At 43.5% G+C, this 25,121-nt stretch overlaps 1 protein-coding gene across 1 annotated transcript in view; it reads right to left on the minus strand.

The window, feature by feature from the left end:
- LOC129529382 (uncharacterized) overlaps positions 1 to 24,568 on the minus strand; it is a 51,716-nt gene extending 27,148 nt beyond the window's left edge. The window contains exons 1-3 of the mRNA XM_055374061.2: positions 24,482 to 24,568; positions 23,779 to 24,018; positions 20,397 to 20,497 (exon numbers count right to left, since the gene is read on the minus strand). Coding sequence (XP_055230036.1) covers positions 20,397 to 20,497; positions 23,779 to 24,018; positions 24,482 to 24,568 — 428 coding nt within the window. The remainder of the gene's footprint in view (positions 1 to 20,396; positions 20,498 to 23,778; positions 24,019 to 24,481) is intronic.
- Positions 24,569 to 25,121: the final 553 nt, after the last annotated feature.

Below are 25,121 nucleotides of genomic sequence, written 5' to 3' on the forward strand. Positions count from 1 at the left end.
TGCTTTGCTATCTAATTTGTTAATAATAATATACATTCCACTATGCCTCTAAAGTGTTACATATAAAGTCCACTTTTCTCCTTTTCTTGTTTTAACATGATAGGTAGGTATGCACTGGTAATGAGAGAAATAAATAAGATGCCAGGGCAATATGTGTGGCACACACACACACACACATACTGACAAGCAGTAACTATGTCATTGTGATTCGTAGCATGCAGAGCAGCAATTTGAAATATATGTGCTCTCTGCAGCAACCAACTCTGACACTGTAGTGCAACAGAAGTCATATATAATGCCCAAACAATTCAGGGAAAGGAAAAGTCACGTGCCTCTCACTTTAACTGAAAAGCTACAAATGATTAATCTTAGTGGGGAAGGAATATCAAAAAGTGAGAAAGGCCTAAAGCTAGGCCTCTTGTACCACTCAGCCAATTATGAATATAAACGAAAAATTCTTGAATAAAATTAAAAGCACTATGTCAGTGAACATGAAACAATCTTATTGCTAATATGAAGAAAGTTTTAGTGGTCCATATGGAATATCAAACCAGCCACAACATTCCCTTAAGCAAAAAGCCTAATCCACAGCAAGGCTCTAACCTTCTTCAGTTCTATGAAGGATGAGAGAGGTGAGAAAACTGCAGAAGAAAAACTGGAAGCAAGTAGAGGTTGGCTCATGAGGAAAAATGCTCTTGTTATAACATAAAAGTGGAAAGTGAAGCAGCAAGTGCTGACATGGAAGCTGTAGCAAGTTATCCAGAATATCTATCTAAGATCATTGCTGGAGGTGGCTATACTAAACAAGGTGTTTTATGTAGACAAAAGAGCCTTCCATTAGAAGAAGACGCCATCTAGGACTTTCACAGCTAGAGAGGGAAAATCAATGCCTTGCTTCAAAGGTCAGGCTGGGGCCACACCTGTTATTCCAGCACTTTGAGAGGCCAAGGTAAGAGAATCACTTGAGCCCAGGAGTTCAAGGCCAGCCTGGACAACAAGGCGAGACTCTTGTCTCTTTTAAAAATAAATAAATAAATAAATAAATAAATAAATAAATAAATAAATAAATAAAAAAAAAAAACTGACTCTCTTGTTAGGGGCTAATGCAGCTGGTAACTTGACATTGAAGCTAATGTTCATTTGCCACTCAAAAAGTCCTAGAGCTCTTAAGAATTATGCTATATCTAATCTGCTTGCTGTCTACATATGGAACAACAGTCTCCTGGATGACAGCACATCTGTTTAGAGGTTGGCTTACTGAATATTTTCAGTCCACTGTCAAGACCTACTGCTAAGGAAAAAACATTCATTTCAAAATATTAGCACTCACTAACAATGGACCAGGTCATTCGAGGGCTTTGATGGATATGTTCAGAAAGAAGAATGTTACTTTCATGTCTGCCAGTACAATACAACACCTATCCTGCAGCCCATGCATCAATGAGTAATTTCAATTTTTAAGTCTTACTGTTTAAGAAATACATTTCAGCCAGGCACGGCGGCTCATACCTGTAATCCCAGCACTCTGGGACACCAAGGCAGGAGGATCACTTGAAGCTGGAAGTTCGAGAACACCCTGGCCAACATGGCAAAACCCCATCTCTACTAAAAATACAAAAATTAGCCAGGCGTGGTGGCACGCACCTGTAGTCCCAGATACTCGGGGGGCTGAGTCAGGAGAATTGCTTGAACTGGGAGGCAGAGGTTGCAGTAAACCAAGATCACACCGCTGCACTCCAGCCACGCCAACAAAGCGAGACTCCGTCTCCAAAAAAAAAGTGATTCCTGTAGTAGATTTGGGCAAAATAAACTGAAAACCTTCTGGAAAGGCTTCACCACCGTAGATGTCATTAAGAACATTCATAATTCATGAGAGGAAGTCAAAATATCAACATGAACAGGTGTTTGGAAGAAGTTGATTCCAACTCTCATGGATGACTTTGAGAGGTTCAAGACTCAAGTGGAGGAAGTCACTGCAGATGTAGTGGAAACAGCAAGAGAATTAGAAGTGGAGCCTGAAGATGTGACTGAATTGCTGCAATCTCATGATAAAACTTGCGCAGATTAGGAGTTGTTCCTTACAGATGACCCAAGAAAGTGGTTTCTTAAAGATGGAAACTACTCCTGGTGAAAAGGCTGTGAAATTATTGAATGACAACAAAGGATTTAGAATACTATATAACCTTAGCTGTTAAAGCAGTGGCAGGGTTTGAGCTGACTCCAATTTTGAAAAAAAGTTCTACTTTTGGGTAAAAAATGCTATCAAACAGCATCAAGTGCTACAGAGAAATCTTTCATGAAAGAAAGAGGCAATCAATATAGCAAACTTCATTGTTGTCTTATTGTAAGAAACTGCCAGAGGCACCCCAACCTTCAGCAATCACTGCTGGGATCAGTCAGCAGCCACCAACATCCTCTATCAGCAAGAAATCTTACAATTTACTGAAAGCTCAGATGATCAGTAGCATTTTTTAGCAATAAAGTATTTTTAAATTAAAGTATGCACATTGGTTTTTTAAATATAACGCTATTGAACATTTAATAGACTGCAGTAGAATGTAAACATAATATTTACATGCACTGGTAAACCAAAATATTTGTGTGCCTTGCTTTATGGTGATATTCACTTTATTGTGGTAGTCTATAATGGAACCTACAGTATCTCCAAGGTATGCCTGTATTTACTTTGGTACCAATTCTAGATATACATCTGCATATACTTGGGTATTTAACTTCCTGGTCTCATGTTCCTTAAATAGTTAATAAGAAAGAGTAATTATGAACCATGCAGACCAATTAACAAGCCTAACTTCCAATATTTTCTTCACTCTGAAATAAATATTTCCAACAGTGTATTATGTCAGAAGTTCTCGGTTTTGGGGGTGCTGTATCTTAATTTTTCTGTACTCTATTTTCAACTTCACTGACATAATACAAGCTCTATCTTCCTTACAAATTTATAAGGCATCAAATGAAATGAAATATATAAAAGTTGTCCTCTTTCTCCCATCTTCAAAAAACTTCCCCCTGCACTTCATTTACTGTTAGCCCTCTCTCCTTCAACAGACTGGTCTGTAGAAAGAGTCCATACATGGCCTCCCTCCACTCCCTCATCTTCCATTCACTCCTTGTTCCAAGGCCCTCCCAACACCACTGAAACTTTTTTCAATGCCCTTTTTTAAATTTTTTTTTTAAAAGCAAATTCTGCCCCCAACTTTTCATTCTTTCAGTTGAACCACTTTTTTCCAAAACACTGTGCAGATGTAAAAAATATGTAGTTAAGGCCAGGGTCCAGTGGCTCATGCCTGTATTCCCAGCACTGTGAGAGTCCAAGGCAGGAAGATCACAGGTCTGGAGTTCAAGACCAGCCTGGTCAACATGGTGAAACCTCATCTCTGCTAAATATACAAAAATAAGCCAGGCATGGTGGCAGGCACCTGTAATCCCAGCTACTCAGGATGCTGAGGCAGGAGAATTGCTTGAACCCAGAAGGCAGAGGGTGCAGTGAGCCAAGATCGCACCACTGCACTCCAGCCTGGGGCAACAAGCAAGACTGTGTGTGTGGGTGGGGGAGGGGAACCTGTTAATCAAAAGAAAAGAAAACAACTCAATTTCAAAATGGGCAAAGGAGGCCAGCCATGGTGGCTCCTATCTATAATCCCAGCACTTTCGGAGGCCAAGGCGGGTGTATCACCTGAGGTCAGGAGTTCAAGACCAGCCTGGCCAACATGGCAAAATCCCGTCTCTACTAAAAACAAAAAAATTGGCCAGGCATGGTGGTGCACGCCTGTAGTCTCAGCTACTCAGGAGGCTGAGGCAGGACAATCGCCTGAACCCAGAAAGTGGAGGTTGCAGTGAGCCGAGATCATGCCACTGCACTCCAGCCTAGGTGACAAGAGTAAGACTCTGTCTCCAAAAAACAAACAAAAATGGGCAAAGGAGCCAGGCGTGGTGGTGCACACATAGAGTCCCAGCTACTCAGAGGCTGAAGTAGGAGGATCACTTGAGCTAGAGGATCACTTGACCCCAGGAGTTCAAGGCTGCAGTGAGCTAGAACTGTGCCACTGCAATCCAGCCTGTGTGACAGAGTAAGACTCCAAAAAAGACAAGGGCAAAGACATGATAAGAGAGAAAAAATAAGTATAAAAGTAAAGACAGAGAGAGCGAGACTTCAAAAAGGAGGACAGGGCAGGGCACAGTGGCCCATGCCTGTAATCCCAGCACTTTGGGAGGCTGTAATGGGAGGATCACTTGAGCCCATGGGTTCGAGACCAGCCTAGGCAACACAGCGAGACCCCAGTATCTACAAAAACTAGCCAGGAATGGCTGGGCATGGTGGCTCACACCTGTAATCCTAGCACTTTGGGAGGCCGAGGCAGGCAGATTGCCTGAGCTCAGGAATTCGAGACCAGCTGGGTAACAAGGTGAAACCCCATCTCTACTAAAATATAAAAACTTAGCCAGGGGTGGCAGCATGCACCTGTAGTCCCAGCTACTTGGGAGGCTGAGATGGGAGGGTCATTTGGGCCCAGAAATTCGAAGCTGCAGTCAACTATGATTGTGCCAACGCACTCCTGCCTAAGTAACAGAATGAGATAATGTAATTTAAAAAATAAAAGGATAGGTAGGATTTACAGACTGGAAAATGGGAAAAAGATGAGAGTGGAAAAAGGAAGGAGGGGTAGCAAGAATGGCAGGCAGGTAGACAGAAAGGTAAAATTCAGTCATGTTCAAAAGGGAACAAATAAAAGAATTGAAAGGTAAGACAGACCTAGTATATTTATGACTTGAATCCCAAGCTAAGAAACTGGAACATAATTTAGCAGAGAGACTCCAAACGTTTTATGGCAAAAAGTATTAGAATCATTTATATACTGGGAAAAAATAGCCTCCTCATTTTAATAATCCAGATTGGGAAATCAGATCTAAAAGAGATGTTCAATGGACATCCCATTTCTTTTGTAAAAGCAACTTGAAAGGTCAGTCATCAAGTTTTGTTCTGTTTTTAATTCACAATGAAAATCTGACTACTCATTTATTCAACAAATATTTGAGTACCAGCCATGTGCTAGGCACTGTTCTAAACACGCCAATAACATTTATTTAGTGGTACTGATTCTGTACTCTAGAACAATGACTCTTAACTGGGGAGAGGGAGCAATTTTTGCTGCCCAAGGGACATCTGGCAATGTCTAAAGACATTTTTGGTTGTCACGGGGGCAGGGAGGAGGGGAGGGACGTGGGTGTGCTACTATATCTAGTGGGTGGAGGCCAGGAATGCTGCTTAACATCCTACACACAGGACATACTGCCCGTGACAAGGAATTAGCTAGCCCAAAATGTCAATAGTGCCAAAGTTGAATAAACCTGTTCAAGAGCAACACATTTCTATTCTCTCTTCCATAGTAACTGTTAATAAACATTAGTTCCATTTTCTACTATTTCTGTTCTACAATAGAGGCTTTAAAATAGCTTAAGAAATATAACACCATTTTAATAATTTGGCAAGTAGAAGTAAAGATACCATGAATCCTGAGATTTCACTTTCAAAAATGTATAAGCTACATTTATTTTACAATATAACTTTTAGGAACAAAGTTGTCTTCTCCTTCTGACACTGTTCTCAAAAACTGTGCTAAAAGCTTTGAGTGATGTTTGATTACTCCTTTTATTTTGGGGTCCTTATAGCAGTTAATTACCACATTCTGCCAGTTCTTTCCATGTGAATGCCTCACATTTCAATGGATCTTTTTCTAGTACCAATGTATTATCTGAAACATTTTACTAACTGGTTTTTCTGAAGCTCAATGTCCATGTCTCCTTCCCTCCCAAGCTATCCCTACCCATTAATACTGTACTTTTCACCTGCTCAAAAGTCCATATGGTTGCCTGTAACATACCAAATAAGAACCTAATTCCTAAAGCTTGACATTCAAATCCTTTTTTCAACTAGCTACAATCCACTTTTCCAACTCTTTTTTCCACTGCTCTCCCTCAGGAGTAGCCTTTTTTAGCAAAATGACTTATTCTGAGATACACAAACAACCTTTCCAGATCAGAGACATCAAAAGCCATTCAGGCTTCACTGAGACAAAAGATGTGCATTCAACTCAGAATAACAGTAAGGAATCAACTTATAGGGAAACCAGATCTAGCCATGTTCTTTAAATATGAGAGATAACCCCGTTGGCTCATGCCACTGTCCTTATTTATAACAGCCCCTATTTGCCTTTCTACTTCTCTGAACTCCTTATCCTTCAAATCTACAATCTTTTCAAAAACCCAAACACAGAGTCACCTCAGTCACCACTACCTGCCCTTCTCCTACCCCACCAAATGCCTGTGGCTTTCAGGTCATTTATTTTGCAATAAACTTGTTATCTCAATTTTACTGGTTCTCTTTTAGATTCAGACAGCTGAGATTATGATAGATTCATTAGTAAGCTGAATGGGGAAGAAAAGGATATTTACATTCCCAGGCCAATTTTCAGTGCTTTTTGGAAGATTCTGTTCAATTCACAATTTCCAGAACTGGCAAGTAATAGGTAAATATATACACTCATATATTACTGGTAAGAGTATAAATTGGTATAATTATCCTACAGTGATATCTGCCAACATTGAAAGTCTTTAAAATCTGTATACCCTTTGGCCTAGGAATTCAACTTGAAAATTTATCATAAGTAAATTATAAAATGTACAAAGGTTTAACTATAAAGACACTCATCTCTGCGTTGTTTCTAACTCTCAAAGATTGAGGGGGAGGGGAAAATTCCTCGTCCAATAAAAAAAGACTATTCCATGAATCATTTATTTAAGTAATGTAATACTCTGCAACTACTAAAATCCTATAGTATCATGGTTATTGACATGTAACTCTTTTAATGGCTTTCTTTCCTAAGCTAAAAAAATACAAACATGATTCCACATAATGTATTTCAAATATTTGTATACATTTTTCTACTTTTCTATATTTTCTACACATCTATGTATAATTTGTGTGTGTGTGTGTGTGTGTGTGTGTGTATGCATGCATGTAAATAAAATATACCTCTAAGTCTTTGTAACCTTAAGATGGTGGGGCAAAATATTTTTATTTTCTGTTGTTGATTATTTAAAATTTAGCTATATTAAATTTTTTCTGATTTAGTCAACATACATAAGGCCTATTTATAGTTGAATGGCAGTCTTACAAAACCTAAGCAACCTTGGTTTACTCTATCTGTGGGAAAAGCATTTTTAGTAGAATGCTTGCACATCTTCCTACATTCCTGTAATCAAACAGTATTTATCATAAACTATGTTGGTGACTCTCACTTTGACATAGGCTGAACGAGAAATCCTAGGAAAAACTGATGACAGAAAGCTAAGGGGAAGGATAGGAAGCCGGGAAACCCTGGGAAAGGAGGGATTATATTACACATGTTATGGGAACTAGTTTGTATGTGCGGGGCACAGAGCATACACTTGGATAAGAAGGGGGTCATAAAACCAGAAAGGCAATAAATAGAATGTTATGAGCATGAACTCTAGATGCAAACTGTTCGGGTTCAATCCCACCTCTGCTTCTTACTACATTTATTACCTTAAGCAAGTCACTTAACTTCTCCCTGCCGTTTCTGCCACATCTGTATAATGGGGATAACAGACCCTACCTTAGAGGGTTGTCACACTAATGAATTCTGAGAATAGTCCCTGGTACTACAGTTAAGTGCTCATTAGTTGTCCACACTCATCATCGTCGTTACTCCCATTACTATGAAGTGAAGAGTTGTGCTCCTAGGACGGGAGCAGCAACTTTTCAACACCAATCACTTTTTTAGATGGCCTCCTTTCTAGCCTTGCTAGTTGCCCAAATTCTGAAAAAAACAAGAACTAAGACTCTAGAAGGAGATCCGAGAGGCAGACGTGTGTCTCTGTGTGTGTTTGTGTGTGTGTGTAGGTGCGTGTGCATGTAGACGAAGGAGGAATCAGGAGTAATGCCAAGAATGAGAATCAAATCTGTATAAGCAGTTCAGAAAAGGGGCATCATGAGTCGCTCTTCTCAGTGCTGCCCCAAGGGTTCCACAGTTTGTTCCTTCCACCATTCACTTGGATAAAACCTTTCAATGTCTCTCCATGGCCTTCAGAGTTAAATCAAAACTATTCCTTCAATGACTTAAAACCCATACTACCTCTAAAGCCTCATTTCTTGACTCTCTCGCACGAAGCTCACTGAGCTTCCAGCCCTACCAAATTTCTTCAGTAACAAACTCTCACATCTCAGAGCCTTCGCACATGCTGCTCCCTCTGCCTGAAAAGTAACCTCTACCTCCTCCAATAACAAACTGCTACTCAACCTTCAAAACACAGCTCAAGGATAACTCCAGAGCTCTTTCGTGATTTCAAGCTAAATTCCTCTGCTATATCATCCCCCATGTGCATAACACCACCACTACCACCACCACCACCATCACCACTAAAACCACGACCACCACCACCACCACCACCACTACCACTACCACCACCACCACCACCACCACTACCACCATTACCATCACCACCACTACCATCACCACTACCACCACCACCATCACCACTACCACCACCACTACCAATACCACCACCACCACCACCACCACCATCACCATCACCACTAAAACCACGACCACCACCACTACCACCACCACTACCAATACCACCACCACCACCATCACCACCACCATCACCACTACCACCATCATCACCACCACTATCACCACCATCACCACCACCACCACCACTACCACCACCACCACCATCACCACCACTACCACTACCACCACCACCACCACTACCACCACCACCACTACCACCATCACCACTACCACCATCACCACTACCACCACCACCACTACCACCACCACCATCACCACTACCACCATCACCATCACCACCAACACCATCACCACCACCACCACCACCACCACACTGCACTGATCCACCACTAGCCAATGACTTCTTTAGAGATCTTGTCTTTGGGTATTTCCAGATACTGTCCTATACAGTAACAGATACATTAAAAATAATAATTTTAAAAATTTATTAATCACAGCTGGAAAATACAGTGAACCTCCTGACTACACTGGAAACTGGTAAAGAAAGGTAAACAAGCAAACATTTATTCTGCCTTTCCCATATGAACAGTTACACTGGGCAACCAAGTAAGAGGTGATGGAAACTTTTCTTTTTATAAAACAGTATTCCAGATAATAAAATGAAGGAGTAACACAACTAGAACATTATCATTTTACAACCCTTAATGAATCAAAGGATCTAGGCATTAGTCACCAACAGTTGCTAGTGTCACAAAAAGAGAAAATCACATTTTGTGACTCCTGATGAAAGAATGCACCACAACTACGAAGCAGTCTTGTAAAATAAGACTGAACCTGACTCTGACCAAGCCTCTGGTTCCAACTACACATTTGGAAATACAGAAAATAAAGAAACATCAGGGATAAACCTGGTATTGAATCTCAGGAATCAGCAAAATCCTGACTACGGGAACTCTACAGGGCAAATAACCCATTTCTTTAACAAATAAATTGTGAGAATAAAAAGAAAGGTGGTAACCTACAGATTAAGAGACTTAATCGCAATATGTAAGCCTTCTTCAAATACTTTTAAAAACTGAGACATGTTTACCTGAACATAGAATATTTGATGATATTATGGATTTAACTGTCAATTTTTTTTTAAGTATGATGGTGGTATTAGGTTTTTCTTAAGCCTTCACTTTTTAGAACTACATTCTCTAATATTTATAAATGATATCACATTATGCCTGAGGCCAGGTGCAGTGGCTCATGCCTGTAATCCCAGCACTTTGGGAGGCTGAGGCAGGTGAACCACCTGAGGTCAGGAGTTCAAGACCAGCCTGGCCAACACAGTGAAACCCCGACTCTACTAAAAATACAAAAATTAGCCTGGTGTGGTAGCACTCACCTATAATCCCAGCTACTTGGGAGGCTGAGGGAGGAGAAGTGCTTGAACCTGAGAGGTGAGGTTGCAGTGAGCTGAGATCACACCACTGCACTCCAGCCCGGGCGACAGAATGAGACTCCATCTCAAAAAAAAATTAATAAAAATAAAAATAAATAAAAGCACAGACCCTACAGAAAAGACTGCCTGGGTTTAAATCCTGTGTCCATGACTCACTCTGAGCCTTAGCTTCCTCAGCTGTTAAAAAAGAAAAAAAAAAGGACAATAATAGTCTTTACTTCAGAGGACTTTTGTAAGAATTAAGTGAGTTAAGATGGTTATAACATATAGTTCTCCCAAAACAGTGCTTCACAGAAGTTTTCATTATCATCCCCCTTCCCACTTTACAGAAAGAAACACGGACCTGGAGAGGTGAAAAGTGACTTGCTTAATGACTTGAAAACCATCTTCCAGGAACTGTGCTTAGCACTGGTGGCAAAAACTGTCTATTTACCAAATCGTTTCCTTTTCCTCCTGGCATATGGCTAAACTACATTTCCCAGCTTCCCTTTCACATGACTGGTCTGGACAATGAAATGTGGGCAAAAGTGAAAGATGCCTCTTTACTACTCCCAGGCCTTGTCCCCAAACCTCCCATGCAATCCCTCACCACTTCTCACCCTCATTTGCCAGGTGGACATCAATGCCTAGGGCAACGGAGAAAAGATTAGCCTGAGTCCCAGTATGACTTAACTGTTATTGTGTTACTCTTGAAATTTCGGCCACCATAAAGTCAGTAAGACTGTATTTTTTATGGACTCATCACAACAATCATTATTCCTATTCAACAGTTGGGGAAACTGAACTATAAAGAAGTCATGGTCAATTATTCAATGGTAGATCCAGAACTTGAACCAGCACTGGCTTAATACAGAGCTCAGGATCTTAAGTGACTTCTGAGATCATAAGACCAGTAAGTGCACCAAGATTTCTAACTTAGAGTAGATACATTTTATATAGAATTTGGTTAAGTATTCCTTAAAATATCACTTTAATATGCCACAAGAATAACCACAGAATAGTGTTATTTTAAAGTAAAAAGATGTAAATAGAAGCCCAAAATGTTAAGTGGGGTTTTACAATCAAGAAGACACACCAGAATAAGATATTTTTAAAATACCATGTACGTTAAAGAGATCATACTTCCTTACCCTAATAGCCATGTAGTACAAGTTTTAACTTTTTAATCAAAAAAATTATTAAAAATATTAAATATACAACTTCTATTGGGTTTTACCTGAGCCATTCCTTTATACTGACAGTTACATAATGTGATTTCAGTTATATATGTAGTTATTGGTAATTTTTCAAAAATAGAAGATAATGAAAACTTCATTTCAATCATTACTGAACTGCACCTACATTAATAATGATATACCTATGAAAAGATGTATAACATATACTAGTATGCCAAAAAAAAGTAAGTTACAAAACAGTATTTATAGTATAATTCCATTTGGTTTTTTGTTGTTGTTGTTTTTTTTTTTTTTTGAGACAGAGTCTCGCTCTGTGGCCCAGGCTGGAGTGCAGTGGTGCCATCTCGGCTTGCTGCAAGCTCTGCCTCCCGGGTTCACGCCATTCTCCTGCCTCAGCCTCCCAAGTAGCTGGGACTACAGGCGCCCACCACCATGCCTGGCTAATTTTTTGTATTTTTTAGTACAGACCGGGTTTCACCGTGTTAGCCAGGATGGTCTTGATCTCCTGACCTCATGATCTGCCCACCTTGGCCTCCCAAAGTGCTGGGATTACAAGTGTGAGCCGCCGTGCCCGGCCTAATTCCATTTGTTTTCAAAGAACATATTTGCCTATGTCTGTACTTTTTTTCTAAGTACATACATGTCCTATCTACAAACCAAAAACATCTGGAAAAATATACAAAAAAAGTTTCCAGTGATAACCTCTGGGGAGTAAAACTGAACTTGTGATGTATACCTATTGTTAGAATTTGAATTTATGAAAAGCACATATACCTTTAGAATAAAAAGTACTTTAAAATAAAGCTCTATCATTTACAGTAATGCAAAGCGATCCAACTCTCAAATTCCCACATAATCATGTTATGTAGTGAAGCTTTCTAGGCTGGGGGAAAAATGTAACCCCTTATAATGAATATATAAATATATATAATTTCATCAATTTCGTTCATTACGGGTATACATTTATACATCTATTTACAAGTAAGTCTGTGTAAATACACATATCCACACCTGCTAAATAAGTATGTTCTGGCCAGGCGTGGTGGATCATGCCTGTAATCCCAACACTTTGGAAGGCCAAGGTGGGTGGATCACCTGAGGTCAGGAGTTCAAGACCAGCATGGTCGACATGGTGAAACCCTGTCTCTACTAAAAATACAAAAATTAGCCAGGCATGGTGGTGTGTGCCAGTAGTCCCAGCTACTCGGGAGGCTGAGGCAAGAGAATCGCTTGAACCCGGGAGGCTGAGGTTGCAGTAAGCCAAGATTGTGCCACCGCACTCCAGCCTGGGCAACAGAGCGAGACTCTGTCTCAAAAAAAACAGAAACAAATGAAAAAAGTATCTAATCAGGAGATTTTGCTAAGTTTTTCAAGCACACCCTTTTTTGTGAAACTGAGTTCTAACCTGAAGAATACCTGGGATTATATGGCGAAAAAACACAATATATTAAAATTTTAAAACAGTTCTTATTTGAGGCTCAAATTTTATGTTTTTGGGACTACTTAGACTTTTTTTTTTTTTTCCCTGAGATGGAGTTTTGCTCCTGTTGCTCAGGCTGGAGTGCAATGGCGTGATCTGGGTTAGTGCAATCTCTGCCTCCCGGGTTCAAGCGATTCTCCTGCCTCAGCCTCCCAAGTAGCTGGGATTGCAGGCATGCACCACCATGCACAGCTAATTTTGTATTTTTAGTAGAGACGGGGTTTCTCCGTGTTGGTCATACTGGTCTCAAACTCCCAACCTCAGGTTATCCGCCTACCTCGGACTCCCAAAGTGCTGGGATTGCAGGCATGAGCCACCACGCCCGACCAACTTTTTGTATTTTTAGTAAAGACGGGGTTTCACCGTGTTAGCCAGGATAGTCTAAATCTCCTGGCCTCGTGATCTGCCTGCCTTAGCCTCCCAAAGTGCTGGGATTATAGGCATGAGCCACTGCGCCCGGCCGAGTGTCACTCTTAATTTTTTAAAATTAAAAGAAATTAAATTTCTCAATTCTGGAGGCTGGAAGTCCCAGCTACTCGGGAGGCCGAGGTAGGAGAATCACTTGAACCTGGGAGGCCGAGGCTGCAGTGAGCCGAGATCGTGCAGACTGGCGACAGAGTGAGACTGCGTCTCAAAAAAAAAAAAAAATAGTGTCACTTATGTCACTCAGTTTGTGGTATTTTGTTATGGTAGCTCTCGCAAACTAATAGGAGAGGCCTCTAGTTTACACTATTTAAATTTTCTAATTATTTACTTTTTTTTTTTTAAATGCCTGGTGGAGTGCAGTGGCACAATCACAGCTTACTGCAGCCTCGAACTCTTGGCCTCAAGCAATCCTCCCAAGTAGCTGGGACTACAGGCATGCACCACCATACCTGGCTAATTTTTATTTTTTGTAGACATGAGGTTTCACTATGTTACTCAGGCTGGTCTTAAACTCTTAAGCTCAAGTGATCCTCCAGCCTTGGACTCCCAAAGTGCTGGGATTACAGGTGTGAGCCACCATGCTCAGCCTACACGAACTTTTTTTAAACTAGCAGGGGTTATGTGAATAGGGGGATTACAGATATTTTCTTCATTATGCTGGTCCATATTTAAATCCTCTCCCCCTCGCAAAAAAGGTAAAAATATACAGCCATAAAAAAGAATGGAATCATGTCCTTCACAGCAACACGGATGGAGCTGGAGGCTACATTCTTTTTCATCCTTTATCCTAAAAGAAGTAACTCAGAACCGGAAAATCAAATACCACATGGTCTCATTTCTAAGTGGGAGCTAAACAATGAGTACATGTGAACATAAAGATGGAAGTAATAGACCAGAGATTCCAAAAGAGAAGGTAGAAGAGGAGGTACACAGGTTGAAAACTACTTATTGGGTACTAGGGTCACTTTGGATGATGGCTGCGCTAGCAGGCCAAACCTCAGCATTACATAATCTAGCCATGTAACGAACCTGCATGTGTACCCCCGAACCTAAAATAAAATAATTTTTTTAAAAACTGGTAAGGAAAAAAGTATTAAATGACATAACTAAATATTCCAGACATCATTCTACCATATGTTGTCCAAGAAAAACCACATTTTACCTTACTGTTTATCATTTGAAATAAAATATTATGTTAATATATTTTAAATTTTTACCAGTTCCACAAGGGAACTGGGAAGTAGAAACTGAAGAACACTTTTTTAAACAAGTCCTTGGGGGTTAAAGAAGTAATAGCTACGAAGTATACAACAGTGTGATGAGTGAATCCTTCTCATATTGGGGTTAAAATGGTCTTTATAGCTACTGCGTACCACAAATCCAATCAAGTTAGGTATTTTGTACACATTATCATTTAATTCTCATTACAACCCATCACAATAGATGTTAATTAGTATGTCCCCTATTTTTCGGATAAGGAAATTCAAGATCAAAGGGATTAAATGGCCAAGGTCATACAACTAAGAAGTGAAAGTGCTGAGACTCAAACCCAAGTTCATGTCTTAAATCCCATGCTGTTTGATATTAAGGACCACTTGTGTTTAACAAATATTAAACACCTGCTACACACACACACTGTGCCAGATGTATAAGATAGAGCCGTGACCCAAGAAACACAGTCACTATTCTCAAAAAACTTAGAATCTCTGCCAGGAGCAGTGGCTCATGCCTGTAATCCCAGCACTTTGGGAGGCCAAGGCAGATGGATCACGAGGTCAGGAGTTCAAGACCAGCCTGGCTAAGATGGTGAAACCCCATCTCTACTAAAACTACAAAAATTAGCCGGGATTGGTGGCAGGCGCCTGTAATCCCAGCTACTTGGGAGGCTGAGGCAGAGAATTGCTTTAACCAGGGAGGCGGAGGCTGCAGTGAGCCAAGATCGCACCACTGCACTCCAGCCTGGGCGACAGAGTGAGATTGTCTCCAAAAAAAAAAAAAAAAAAAAAAAGCCTTAGAATCTCGTCTTTAACATTCTGTTGCATGTATGTTTTTCCTAGGATTTTTGTTATTGTTTGTTTTTTGTTTGCTTTTTGTTTTTGAGACAGAGTCTCGCTCTGTCACCCACGCTGAAGTGCGCTGACGGGTGCCATCTCAGCTCACTGCAACCTCCGCCTCTCGGGTGCAAGCCATTCTCCCGCCTCAGCCTCCCGAGTAGCTGAGATTATGGTGCCTGCCACCACGCCTAGCTAATTTTTGTATTTTTAGTAGAGACAGGGTTTTGCCATGTTGAACAGGCTGGTCTCAAACTCCTGACCTTAGGTAATCTGCCTGCCTTGGCCTCCCAAAGCAATGAGATTACAGACATGAGCTACCGCGTGCCCGGCCTTTTTTTTTTTTTTTTTTGACACAGAGTCTCTGGCACACAGGCTGGAGTGCAGTGGCACAGCTCACTGCAACCTCTACCTCCCAGGTTCAAGCAATTCTCCTACCTCAGCCTCCTGAGTAGCTGGGATTACAGGCACACACCACCACACCGGGCTAATTTTTGTATTTTTAGTAGATAACGGGGTTTCACTATATTCACCAGGCTGGTCTCGGCCTCAGCCTCCCAAAGTGCTGGGATTACAGGCGTGAGCCACTATGTCCGTTCTTGTTTTTCCTGTCTTTGTAAATAGACTTGAAAGCTCCTCAAAAGAGCTGGAGTATAAATGAAAATACAAAGAGCTTTGAGTCTCAGATCTGGAAAAATTCTAGCTTTATCATATGCATACATAAATTTAAATGCTGGATTCCTCACCAGTAAGAGGGTCTTGGATTAAGTGATATAAAGTAGTCCTGTGCTTATCCATAGGAAATACATTTCAACCCCATACCCCACCCCTGCCTGGCTCCCATAAATGCCTGAAACCACGGATGCTACAAAGCCCTATATACACTATGTTTTATATTTTTCTTTGCCTCCAATGAATTCCCTCTCTTGACAATGCCTTATAAGTTACCATGCAAAAAAATATAAATGTATCTCATTTATCTGTTCTCCCCTACCCCCCACAAACCTATCTACCTCTCACGGGACTAAGAATTGGAAAGGCCTTAGTGCAGCCACCACCTAACCATAGAAATGATCCAAACTCACATACTACTACTTCTTTATTCTTCAGTAAAGTTCTCCAAACTAAAATGAAATATGTAGTTTGAAAATATGTAGTAAAAATACAGCTTTTTATATATATCCTCTATGCTATTTCATAGCCACTTCACAGTGACCCTACTTCCCCATTTATAACTCACCCAGTTAGTTATTAGTATACAACTCTTAATCAAAAGTAAAAATGAAGGGCTATGGAACTGTTCTCATATCCCGTTAAGTGCCTTAAAGGCACTGTACTCAGCATTCCACATGCATTATCTTATTGAAAGCGCAGTGTTTAATGAACTTGCCTAAAGCCACATCAGAACCACCAGGAAGCACAATTTCATTGTATTTTGTGTGAATGCCCTCCCCAGCACAAGAACAGAGCTGTACAATGAAGTGGTCTGGGTCACACAGCTAATTAAGTAATGGAGTTAAGGCTCAAAAATTCTTCAGTGTCTGATGAGAAAGCTCACACTCAAAACCTCCAAAAAACACTGCTTCACATCACTGAAATTAAAGAATAATAATACAATATAAATAGAATAAAATGAGAATTCCTTGTTATATAATAAGCCAGTTTATCAGCTTTTTTTGGTGAAGGAAGAAAGGGCAACATAGTGATATCTTGTCTCTACTAAAAATTTAAACATTAGCTGGGTGTGGTGGTATGCACTTGCAGTCCCAGCTACTGTGGAGGCTGAGTAGAGGGAGGATCACTTGAGCCAGGAAGGTTGAGGCTGAAAGCAGCCATGATTGCATCACTGCACTCCAGCCTGGGTAACAGAGTGAGATCCTACCTCAAAAAATAAATAAATAAATAAATAAATAAATAAATAAATAAATAAATAAATAAAAATAAAAATTGTCTCTGGCAAAACTGCACATATAGAGGCACAGGGTGTTTTTTTTCCACCACCCCAATGCTACGTCTATAACTCAGAAATGATAGTTTTATAAAGATAACTACCTGGCATTCAGGTTAAAATGACAACTGCACCCAGAATAGGAAAAACTATAAATTATGCATTGGACTCTGCAATCACCAGCCCCTACTTGTAAATTTCAATGGAGATTCACTTTATTTCAAAATTAGAAAACTGATCTCAGAGTTTAAAACCTCATTTACAGCTTCAAAATATTTAGAATCTAGAATTATATAACAAATACTTATTTTCTTAGCATGCAAAAAATATTTACAAATCATTTTAAAAGGATGATCAACTTAACAGAAAAATGCCTGGCTCATTTTTGTATTTTTAGTACAGAAGAGGTTTCGCCATGTAGGTCAGGCTGATCTCAAACTCTAGACCTCAGGTGATCCACCCACCTCAGCATCCCAAAGTGCTGGGATTGCAGGCGTGACCCACTGCACCCGGCCTTAACTATTTTTCATTAAGGTAATGAAATAAGTTAACTTCTCAATACTTTCTTTCTTTTTTTTTTTCTTTTTGAGACAGGGTCTTGCTCTGCCACCAGGCTAGAGTGCAGTGGCATGATCACAGCTCACTACAGCCTCAATCTCGTAGGCTCAAGTGATCCTCCCTCCTCAGTCTCCCGAGCAGCTGGGGCAACAGGTGCATACCACATGCAGCTAATTTTTAATTTTTTATTTTTTTGTAGAGACGGGATCTCACGATTTTGCCCAGACTGATTTTGAAATCCTGAGCTCAAGCTATCAGCCTGCCTCAGCCTCCTGAAGTGCTGGGATTACAGGTGATGGCATCCGGCCTTCAATATTTTCTTGATGAAAGAGAGGACTTATCACTAGTCCTAGATTGTTATGAAAAACAGCAATATCATGATTAAATTTTTGTTCCTCCTCCAAGTACTGTGTTCTATTAATTAGATAAGAAATGGGAATGAACAAAAATAGACATTAAATCAAATGTTTTTTACTTTCTAAAAGTCAAAAATTCGAATGCTTTGTTTACCTAATCTACAAATATTTATCTTACTACTTCTATAAATAATTGAATAAAATCTTAAAGGAACTAAAAGAAATAATGGGACTTTTCACTACACAAAAGATAATTACCTATACAATGAAATGAGGTGAAATTCTTAGAGCAAATGTCTTAAAGTATGTCATACAACAAGCTTAAATTAATAATATGAAACAGTTAGAATGCCCCCACCCTAATAAACTACGGACAAAACACGACTGGACAATTCACAAGAAACACAAATAATAAAATTCAAAAAAAGGCTGACGCGGTGGCTCATGCCTGTAATCCCAACACTTTGGGAGGCCAAGGCAGGTGGATCATGAGATCAGGTGCTCGAGACTAGCCTGGCCAACATAGTGAAACCCCATTTCTACTAAAAATACAAATAATTAGCTGGGCGTGGTGGTGGGTGCCTGTAATCCCAGCTACTTGGGAGGCTGAGGCAGGAGAATTGCTTGAACCTGGGACACAAAGGTTGCAGTAAGCCAAGATCACACCACGGCACTCCAACCTGGGCAACAGTGTGAGACTCAGGTCTCAAAGAAAAAAGAAAAAGAAATGTAAAATATTCGTTAGTCCTACTAATCAAGTAAGCAAAAACTTAGAACTAAAGTACTTTTTTTCAGTTGTTAAGATAAAGATTTTAGTATATCATACTTGACAAAGGTTTGATAAAACTAGACCTATCACACATTGCTAATGACATTACAAATTGATGCAGCCTTTTTAGGGAGTGGCATTTCAAAACTTTAATAAAAATAAGAGATCAGAGCTGGGCATGGTGGCTCATGCCTGTAATCCAAGCATTCTGGGAGGCCAAGGCAGAGGAGATCACTTGAGGTCAGGAGTTCAAGACCAGCCCGGCCAACATGGTGAAACCCTGTATTTTTAGTATTCTACTAAAAATACAAAAATTAGTCAGGCATAGGCCAGGCACGGTGGCTCACACCTGTAATCCCAGCACTTTGGGAGGCTGAGGTGGGCAGATCATGAGGTCAGGAGATCAAGACCATCTTGGCTAACACGGTGAAACCCCATCTCTATTAAAAATACAAAAAATTAGCCGGGCATGGTGGCAGGCGCCTGTAGTCCCAGCTACTCGGGAGGGAGGCTGAGGCAGGAGAATGGCGTGAACCCAGGAGGTGGAGTTTGCAGTGAGCCGAGATCACGCCACTGCACTCCAGCCTGGGCAACAGAGCGAGACTCATCTCAAAAAAAAGACAAACAACAACAACAAAAAATTAGCCGTCCATGGTAGCGCACCTGTAATCCCAGCTACTTGGGAGGCTAAGACAGGAGAACCGCTTGATCTCAGGAGGTGGAGATTGCAGTGATCGGTGGCCATAGAAGCCCTCCTGAGCAGCAGGCAGAACAGAATCTGCTATAGCAATCAGTCTGCCGGAGAAGCCTCTGCCCCTGTGGCCTGAGGTTCCACTTTCCCCAGGTGACACCATGGGCAGGTGGGCTGAAGAAGTGGGAAGGTCAAATCAACTGGCCCAGCCAGGATGCCTCTATGATGATACAAGTGATACCGGTCTAAGCCTCCCCTCTTCTACAGGGGAAACTAGGTGTCCCAAAGGGTGCCCAGAGGCAGGGGACCTGCCACAGCAGCCACCTTCCTGAGAGGTTCCCTTTCTTCCCCTTGGTGAACTCCCTCCAACACACAGCTTGCCAGGAAAGCACCCTGTGTCTTACATGGGGGGATCCCACCACACCAAAACCCAGCCAAAGAAGCCTTTTGTCCCTTAAGGGTTATCACAACCAAAAACAAAAAGATACACAAATAGTAAGCCCCTAAATTCTGTTAAGAATGAAACAATGCTGCCACTCACACCTGGCTCAGATGCCAGCAGAAGGAGGGCACCGTCCAGAGACCAGAGACCACAGGAGAAGGGGGAGGACTCCTCCTTGCCCTGGCTGCACCTCCACCACTGTCACTGAGGCCTGCAGTACAGAACCAGCAGCTTCTTACCCACCCCAGGCCGGGCCAGGCCCCAAAGCTCTCCTACTTCTCCTTCCTGACCCCTAGACTTGCTGCTGCTGCCACCATTAGCACCGACGCCAAAGGAATCAGCGCTGCTGTCACCCTCCATGCACCTGCCCACCCTCCAAGGCTCCTACCACTTGGCCTCCACGGGTACCCTCCTACCGCTCCTGTTGAGCTGCCGTCTCCATCACCGTGGCCGCCACAACCACAGGAGATGAATCACAGAGCTGTGCCATCTTCAGGCTCCAACCTCCAGCTCATCACAGGGGACTCCTCCTTCATCAGCCTGGCTTGGAGCAGCTGGGCAGACAATGCCAGAAAAACCTACAATAGGGTGCAGAAAGTGGCAGTGTTAGAGCCTCACCCTGTCATGCTGCCCACTGGGTGGCTGGGGCCAGTTTCAGTGAAGGCACTCACACCCACCCTCCAAAGTCCAGCCTCTCCTCCTAGACCAAGCTGGCCTCCTGACCTGGGGTGGGGACTGGAGACACCACAGTGTCCGCGGCTCCTTGGGGAGCAAGAACAGCAGAAACTCAGACCCAGCCAGTCCTCCCCACCCAAGTACCAGTTCCCATTCCTGACTCCTCCACCCACAGGACCCTGAGCCCCCGTGGTGCCCACTACTCCATGCCTGGGGCTCCCAGATGGTCCCCACAACACAGAGCAAGAGGGCAAGGGCCGGGTAACCATGGTGGGTGTGAGGGCCCTGCGGTGGTCAGAGGATTGCCGCAAAAACTCTGTGCACCCTCCGCGCTCCAAAACGAGCAGAAGTTGTTCACCCTCTAGAGCCTTGAGTCCGGGAAGAGGAGAAGGGCCCCTTCCTCAGAGGCCACCACTGTCGTGGCCACCTCCACAACCTGCCGCTGGAAGCAGCAGTGCAGCTTCCCCCCATAGCGCCCCTAACCTGCCCCCTCCACCACAAGCTTAGCCCCCAGATTGTGCCCACAACACACCCAGAGACTGCTGCAGGCAGTGTAACCCTGATAGCGCCCCCAAACGACCCCTCTGCTCCTGGCAGTGTAACACTCGATAGTGTCCACAACCCATCCCTGCCATGGGTGTTGCAGCACCAAATAGCACCCCATTAAACCCGCCCCCCACCCGGACCACAAGCAGTATAGCCCCAGATAGCGCCCCCAGTCTGCTCCTGTCGCGGGCAGTGAACGCCCAGGGTAGTGCACCCAACTAACCCCCCGACCCCACCTTCCCCTTTCCCCCACGGACAATGCAACATTTCACAACTCCCCTAAAGCACTCCCGACTGCCTGCCAGTTGGCATTGTTGCTGACATTGTAGCTCACGATAGCTCACCCAACCCGCCCCCTGCATCGGCCAGTGTAGCAGCTAATAATGCCCCTAACACCCCACCACCCGCCGCTGGCAGTGCACGACGGCACACACAACCTGCCTCCAACCCCCCGCCACCTTAGGCAGTGTAGACTCTGATAGCGCAGCAAACCTGCCCCACTGCCAGCAATTCAACACCTGATAGTGCCACCCACCAGCCCCCCGCGGCAGGCAGTGCAGCTCCAAAAGCACACCAAACCCGCTCCCCCACCACCCCGCAAGGGGGCAGTGTGGCCGCAGAGAGCGCACCTACCCTGCCACCTTTCTACTACTCTAACAGAGATGCAGTCTCCGTCGCCACCACCAACCGCAGCCAGGCGAGCCACAGTGGCCAAGGCTCCAGCCGCCAGCGTTGGGCACGGTCCCCACCTTCTCCTAGACCTCGAGTAAAGAGGGTGGTTAGTGCCAAAAGGAAAAAAGGATGGCGAGCCGGAGAAGGCATTGCATAAAGACGGTGAGGAAAAGATGTTGGGAAAAATAAATTGAGGGGTAGATGGAGGGGGAAAAAGAGGGTGGTGAACAGGAGGGAGAGAAGGTTTCACAGAAAGATGGTGGGGAAAAAGTTTTTGGGTAGATGGAAGGGGGTAAGAGAGGGTTGTGAGGGGGGAACGGGGATGAGCATGAAGGAGAGAAGGTTTGCAAAAATATGGTGGGGAGAGAAGAAAGGGAAAGAAGACTGTGGGTAAAAAGATTTTGAGTAGATGGAGGGGGGAAAAGGGTGACAAGTGGGAGGAGAAAAGAGGTTGCAGAGAGGGAGGGGGAAGAGAGAGTGGCGAGCAGGAGGGAGAGAAGGTTTTGCGAAAAGACAGTGAGGAGAAAAGCTTTTGGGTAGATGGAGGGGGGAAAGAGGGTGGCCAGTGGGAGAAGGGTAAAGAGGGTGGCGAGCGGGAAAGAGAAAAGATTTTGCGAAAAGACGATAGGCAGAAAAGAAAGTGTAGAAAGAAAAGACAGTGGGTAAAAAGTGTTTGGGTAGATGGAGGGGGAAAGGAGGGTGGCAAGCGGGAGGAGAATAGAAAGTGTGGCCAGAGGAAGTGGGGAAAGAGGACTGGGAAAAAGGCGATGGGGAAAATACTTTGGGGTAGATGGAGGGCAAAAAGAGGGTGGCAAGCAGGATAGAGGAAAGAAGAGGGCGAGCGGGAAGAGGGGAAGGCTTTGTGAAAAGATGGCAGGGAAAAATTGGGGAGGTAGATGGGTTCAAAGAGCGTGGTGAGCAGGAGTAGAGAAGAGGCTTTGCGAAAAGACAGCGGGAAAATGTTTTTGGGTAGATGGAGAAGGGAAAGGGTGGCAAGGAGGAAGGGAAAAAAGATGATAGGGAAACAGTTTTTGGGTAGACGGAAGGGGAAAGAGAGGGTGGTGAGCAGCAGGAGTGGGGAGAAGGCTTTGGGAAAAGATGAGGGAAATGTTTTTGGGGAGATGAAGGAGCAAAAGAGGGTGATGAGAGCGGGAGGCGGAAAAAAGGGTGGCCAGAGAGAGGGAGAAAAGACAGTGGGGAAAAGTTTTGGGGTAGATGGGTGGGGAAAACGGAAGTGAGCGGTAAAGTATAGAAGGCTTTGCAAAAAGGCAGTGGGGAAAAAATGGTGGGGAAAATGTTTTGGGGTAGATGGAGGAAGAAAAAGGGTGGCGAGAGAGGGAGCCAAAGACGGTCGGGAAAAAAATTCCTCCTGTTACTGATTTTTTAATACTCTTCCACTCGGGTCAGAAAAAAATAATTGATATGATTTCAGGTACATCCCTATGGGTCTCAGAGCCGCCCCCTCCTTGTCTGCAAAGAGGGAGGTGCGGTACCCACCCCGGGGACCCCCTCCATCCTTGGGTCACTCAGCGTGCGAGTCAGCTTGGCCTTCTCCTTCACAGACAAGTGGCATTGTCACAAGAGAGCGTGGGCCATTCAGAGGACTCTCACCCTCATGAGGCTGGCATTGCGTGACACCGCGTTGGAGCCAGAGGCAACCTCAAAACGCATGGGCCCTGCTTCCCTCTTCTCAGAAATGAGGAGAACCTCTGGTAGAGATGACTTTTGGGGGCTCACTGGGTCGGTGCAGGGGGGGTGTCTGGGGCCGAGGTGGGACCCGGCTCTCAGGAGCCTCTTTACACTTCAGGTTGTCTGTGCCGAGCAGATCCTGGGCTGTTGAATCATGGCAGGCAAACCACAGAACGATCTTTTGGGGTGAAACTTCAGGCTTTGTTCACTCACTGGCGTCGTCAAACCACACCTGCAAAGAGCTGGCAAACTATTCCCTAAGCACAGAAATCCTCACGCTTATTTGCGGCCATTCCGAGACCTGCAGGTGGCTAGGGAGAGAGCCATAAGGTATTTCTTGTGGCGGGGGCGGGGGGCCCTCCCTGGCATTCCCAGGGCTGCCCCCAGGACCTGGAATCAAGCAGGAGAAAGAAGGACATAACCGAGAGAAGGCTTCCTCTCCGTGAGGCCGTGGAGTCCGGCCCCGGCGGAAAATAAACTTCTTAATACGATTGAGATCAACAGACAGGGCTTTTCTCTGTGATACATTTAAGCAAATTGAATGCAATTACCTCAATTGAATTCAGAGCAAGGCCTGCCCTGACCTTCCGCTGAAGCGTTCTGCCCGCTTGGAGAGCAGGCTGGGGCACACATGACATCATTTGGACAATTTGCACATATTTATACAATTTGTCATGATGCCGTCTGCACAGGCTGGAGGCTGCGAGGTTTGCCTCCAGCACTGCTGTGAAATCAGGCCTGTGAGAATCACGTGCTGGACATATCTCTTGTGTGTGCTATTTACTTCGAATTCAAGTGTACCTAGTCACTAGTGGGGGGAGTGGGGTGGATGTGTCTGTGTGTGTGTGTGTGTGTGTGTGTGTGGTGAACAGAAGATGCAAATCCGTTGATACAAATCAACAAGCAATATTATGGTATAAGGGAGGGAAACAAAGCCAGCAGGTGCTATAATACATGTCAAAAAAAAAAATCTCTTTTACGCTTATGCCACTGTAAGACAACAGACAGCTGTGTAGAGGTGTGGCTTCAGCGACTGCCGAGGAAGGGTTATTTGCAGGTATAGCCATGGGATGTCAGAGGTGTCTCTATTCTGACCTCAGGCACTGAGGTCCTGCCCACGAATGGCGTGGTAGCGTGGGGAATATTCGAAGGAAAACAGAGAGATGTCTGGATGATCTGTTTTGTTGCAGGAAGCAAACCAGCATGATGCAGGCAGCCTGAACTGAGAAAACGAGGTTTCCGGATTTCCAAAGACACACTGAGTTCACTGACATGTATCAGGGAGAAAAGCTCATTCAGGGATCTCCGCTGTATTACAAATTTTAATTTCTCCTGGCGTGGGAGTTCACAGCAGCCTTATGGAGGGAAATTCCTCCAAGCCTGCGTGTCATAAACTGAACTACAGGGTTTAGGGTCCTCAGGCTGCCCAGGGATGCTGGAGGTCTACAGGTCAACTGCAGGGAGTTGGATTCCCCAAATGAGCAAGAGGGTTCTGATGCTCAGGAAATAGATTAGTAGCTCCAGGCAGGTGTGGCTTCATGACCGTAAGGAAATGGAAGCAAAGAGTTGTTGGGCATGTAGAACTTTCATTTCTTGCACATTTATTCAGAGACAGAGCGT

Source organism: Gorilla gorilla, chromosome 22 (assembly GCF_029281585.2).
Source record: "Gorilla gorilla gorilla isolate KB3781 chromosome 22, NHGRI_mGorGor1-v2.1_pri, whole genome shotgun sequence".
Lineage (NCBI taxonomy): Eukaryota > Metazoa > Chordata > Mammalia > Primates > Hominidae > Gorilla > Gorilla gorilla.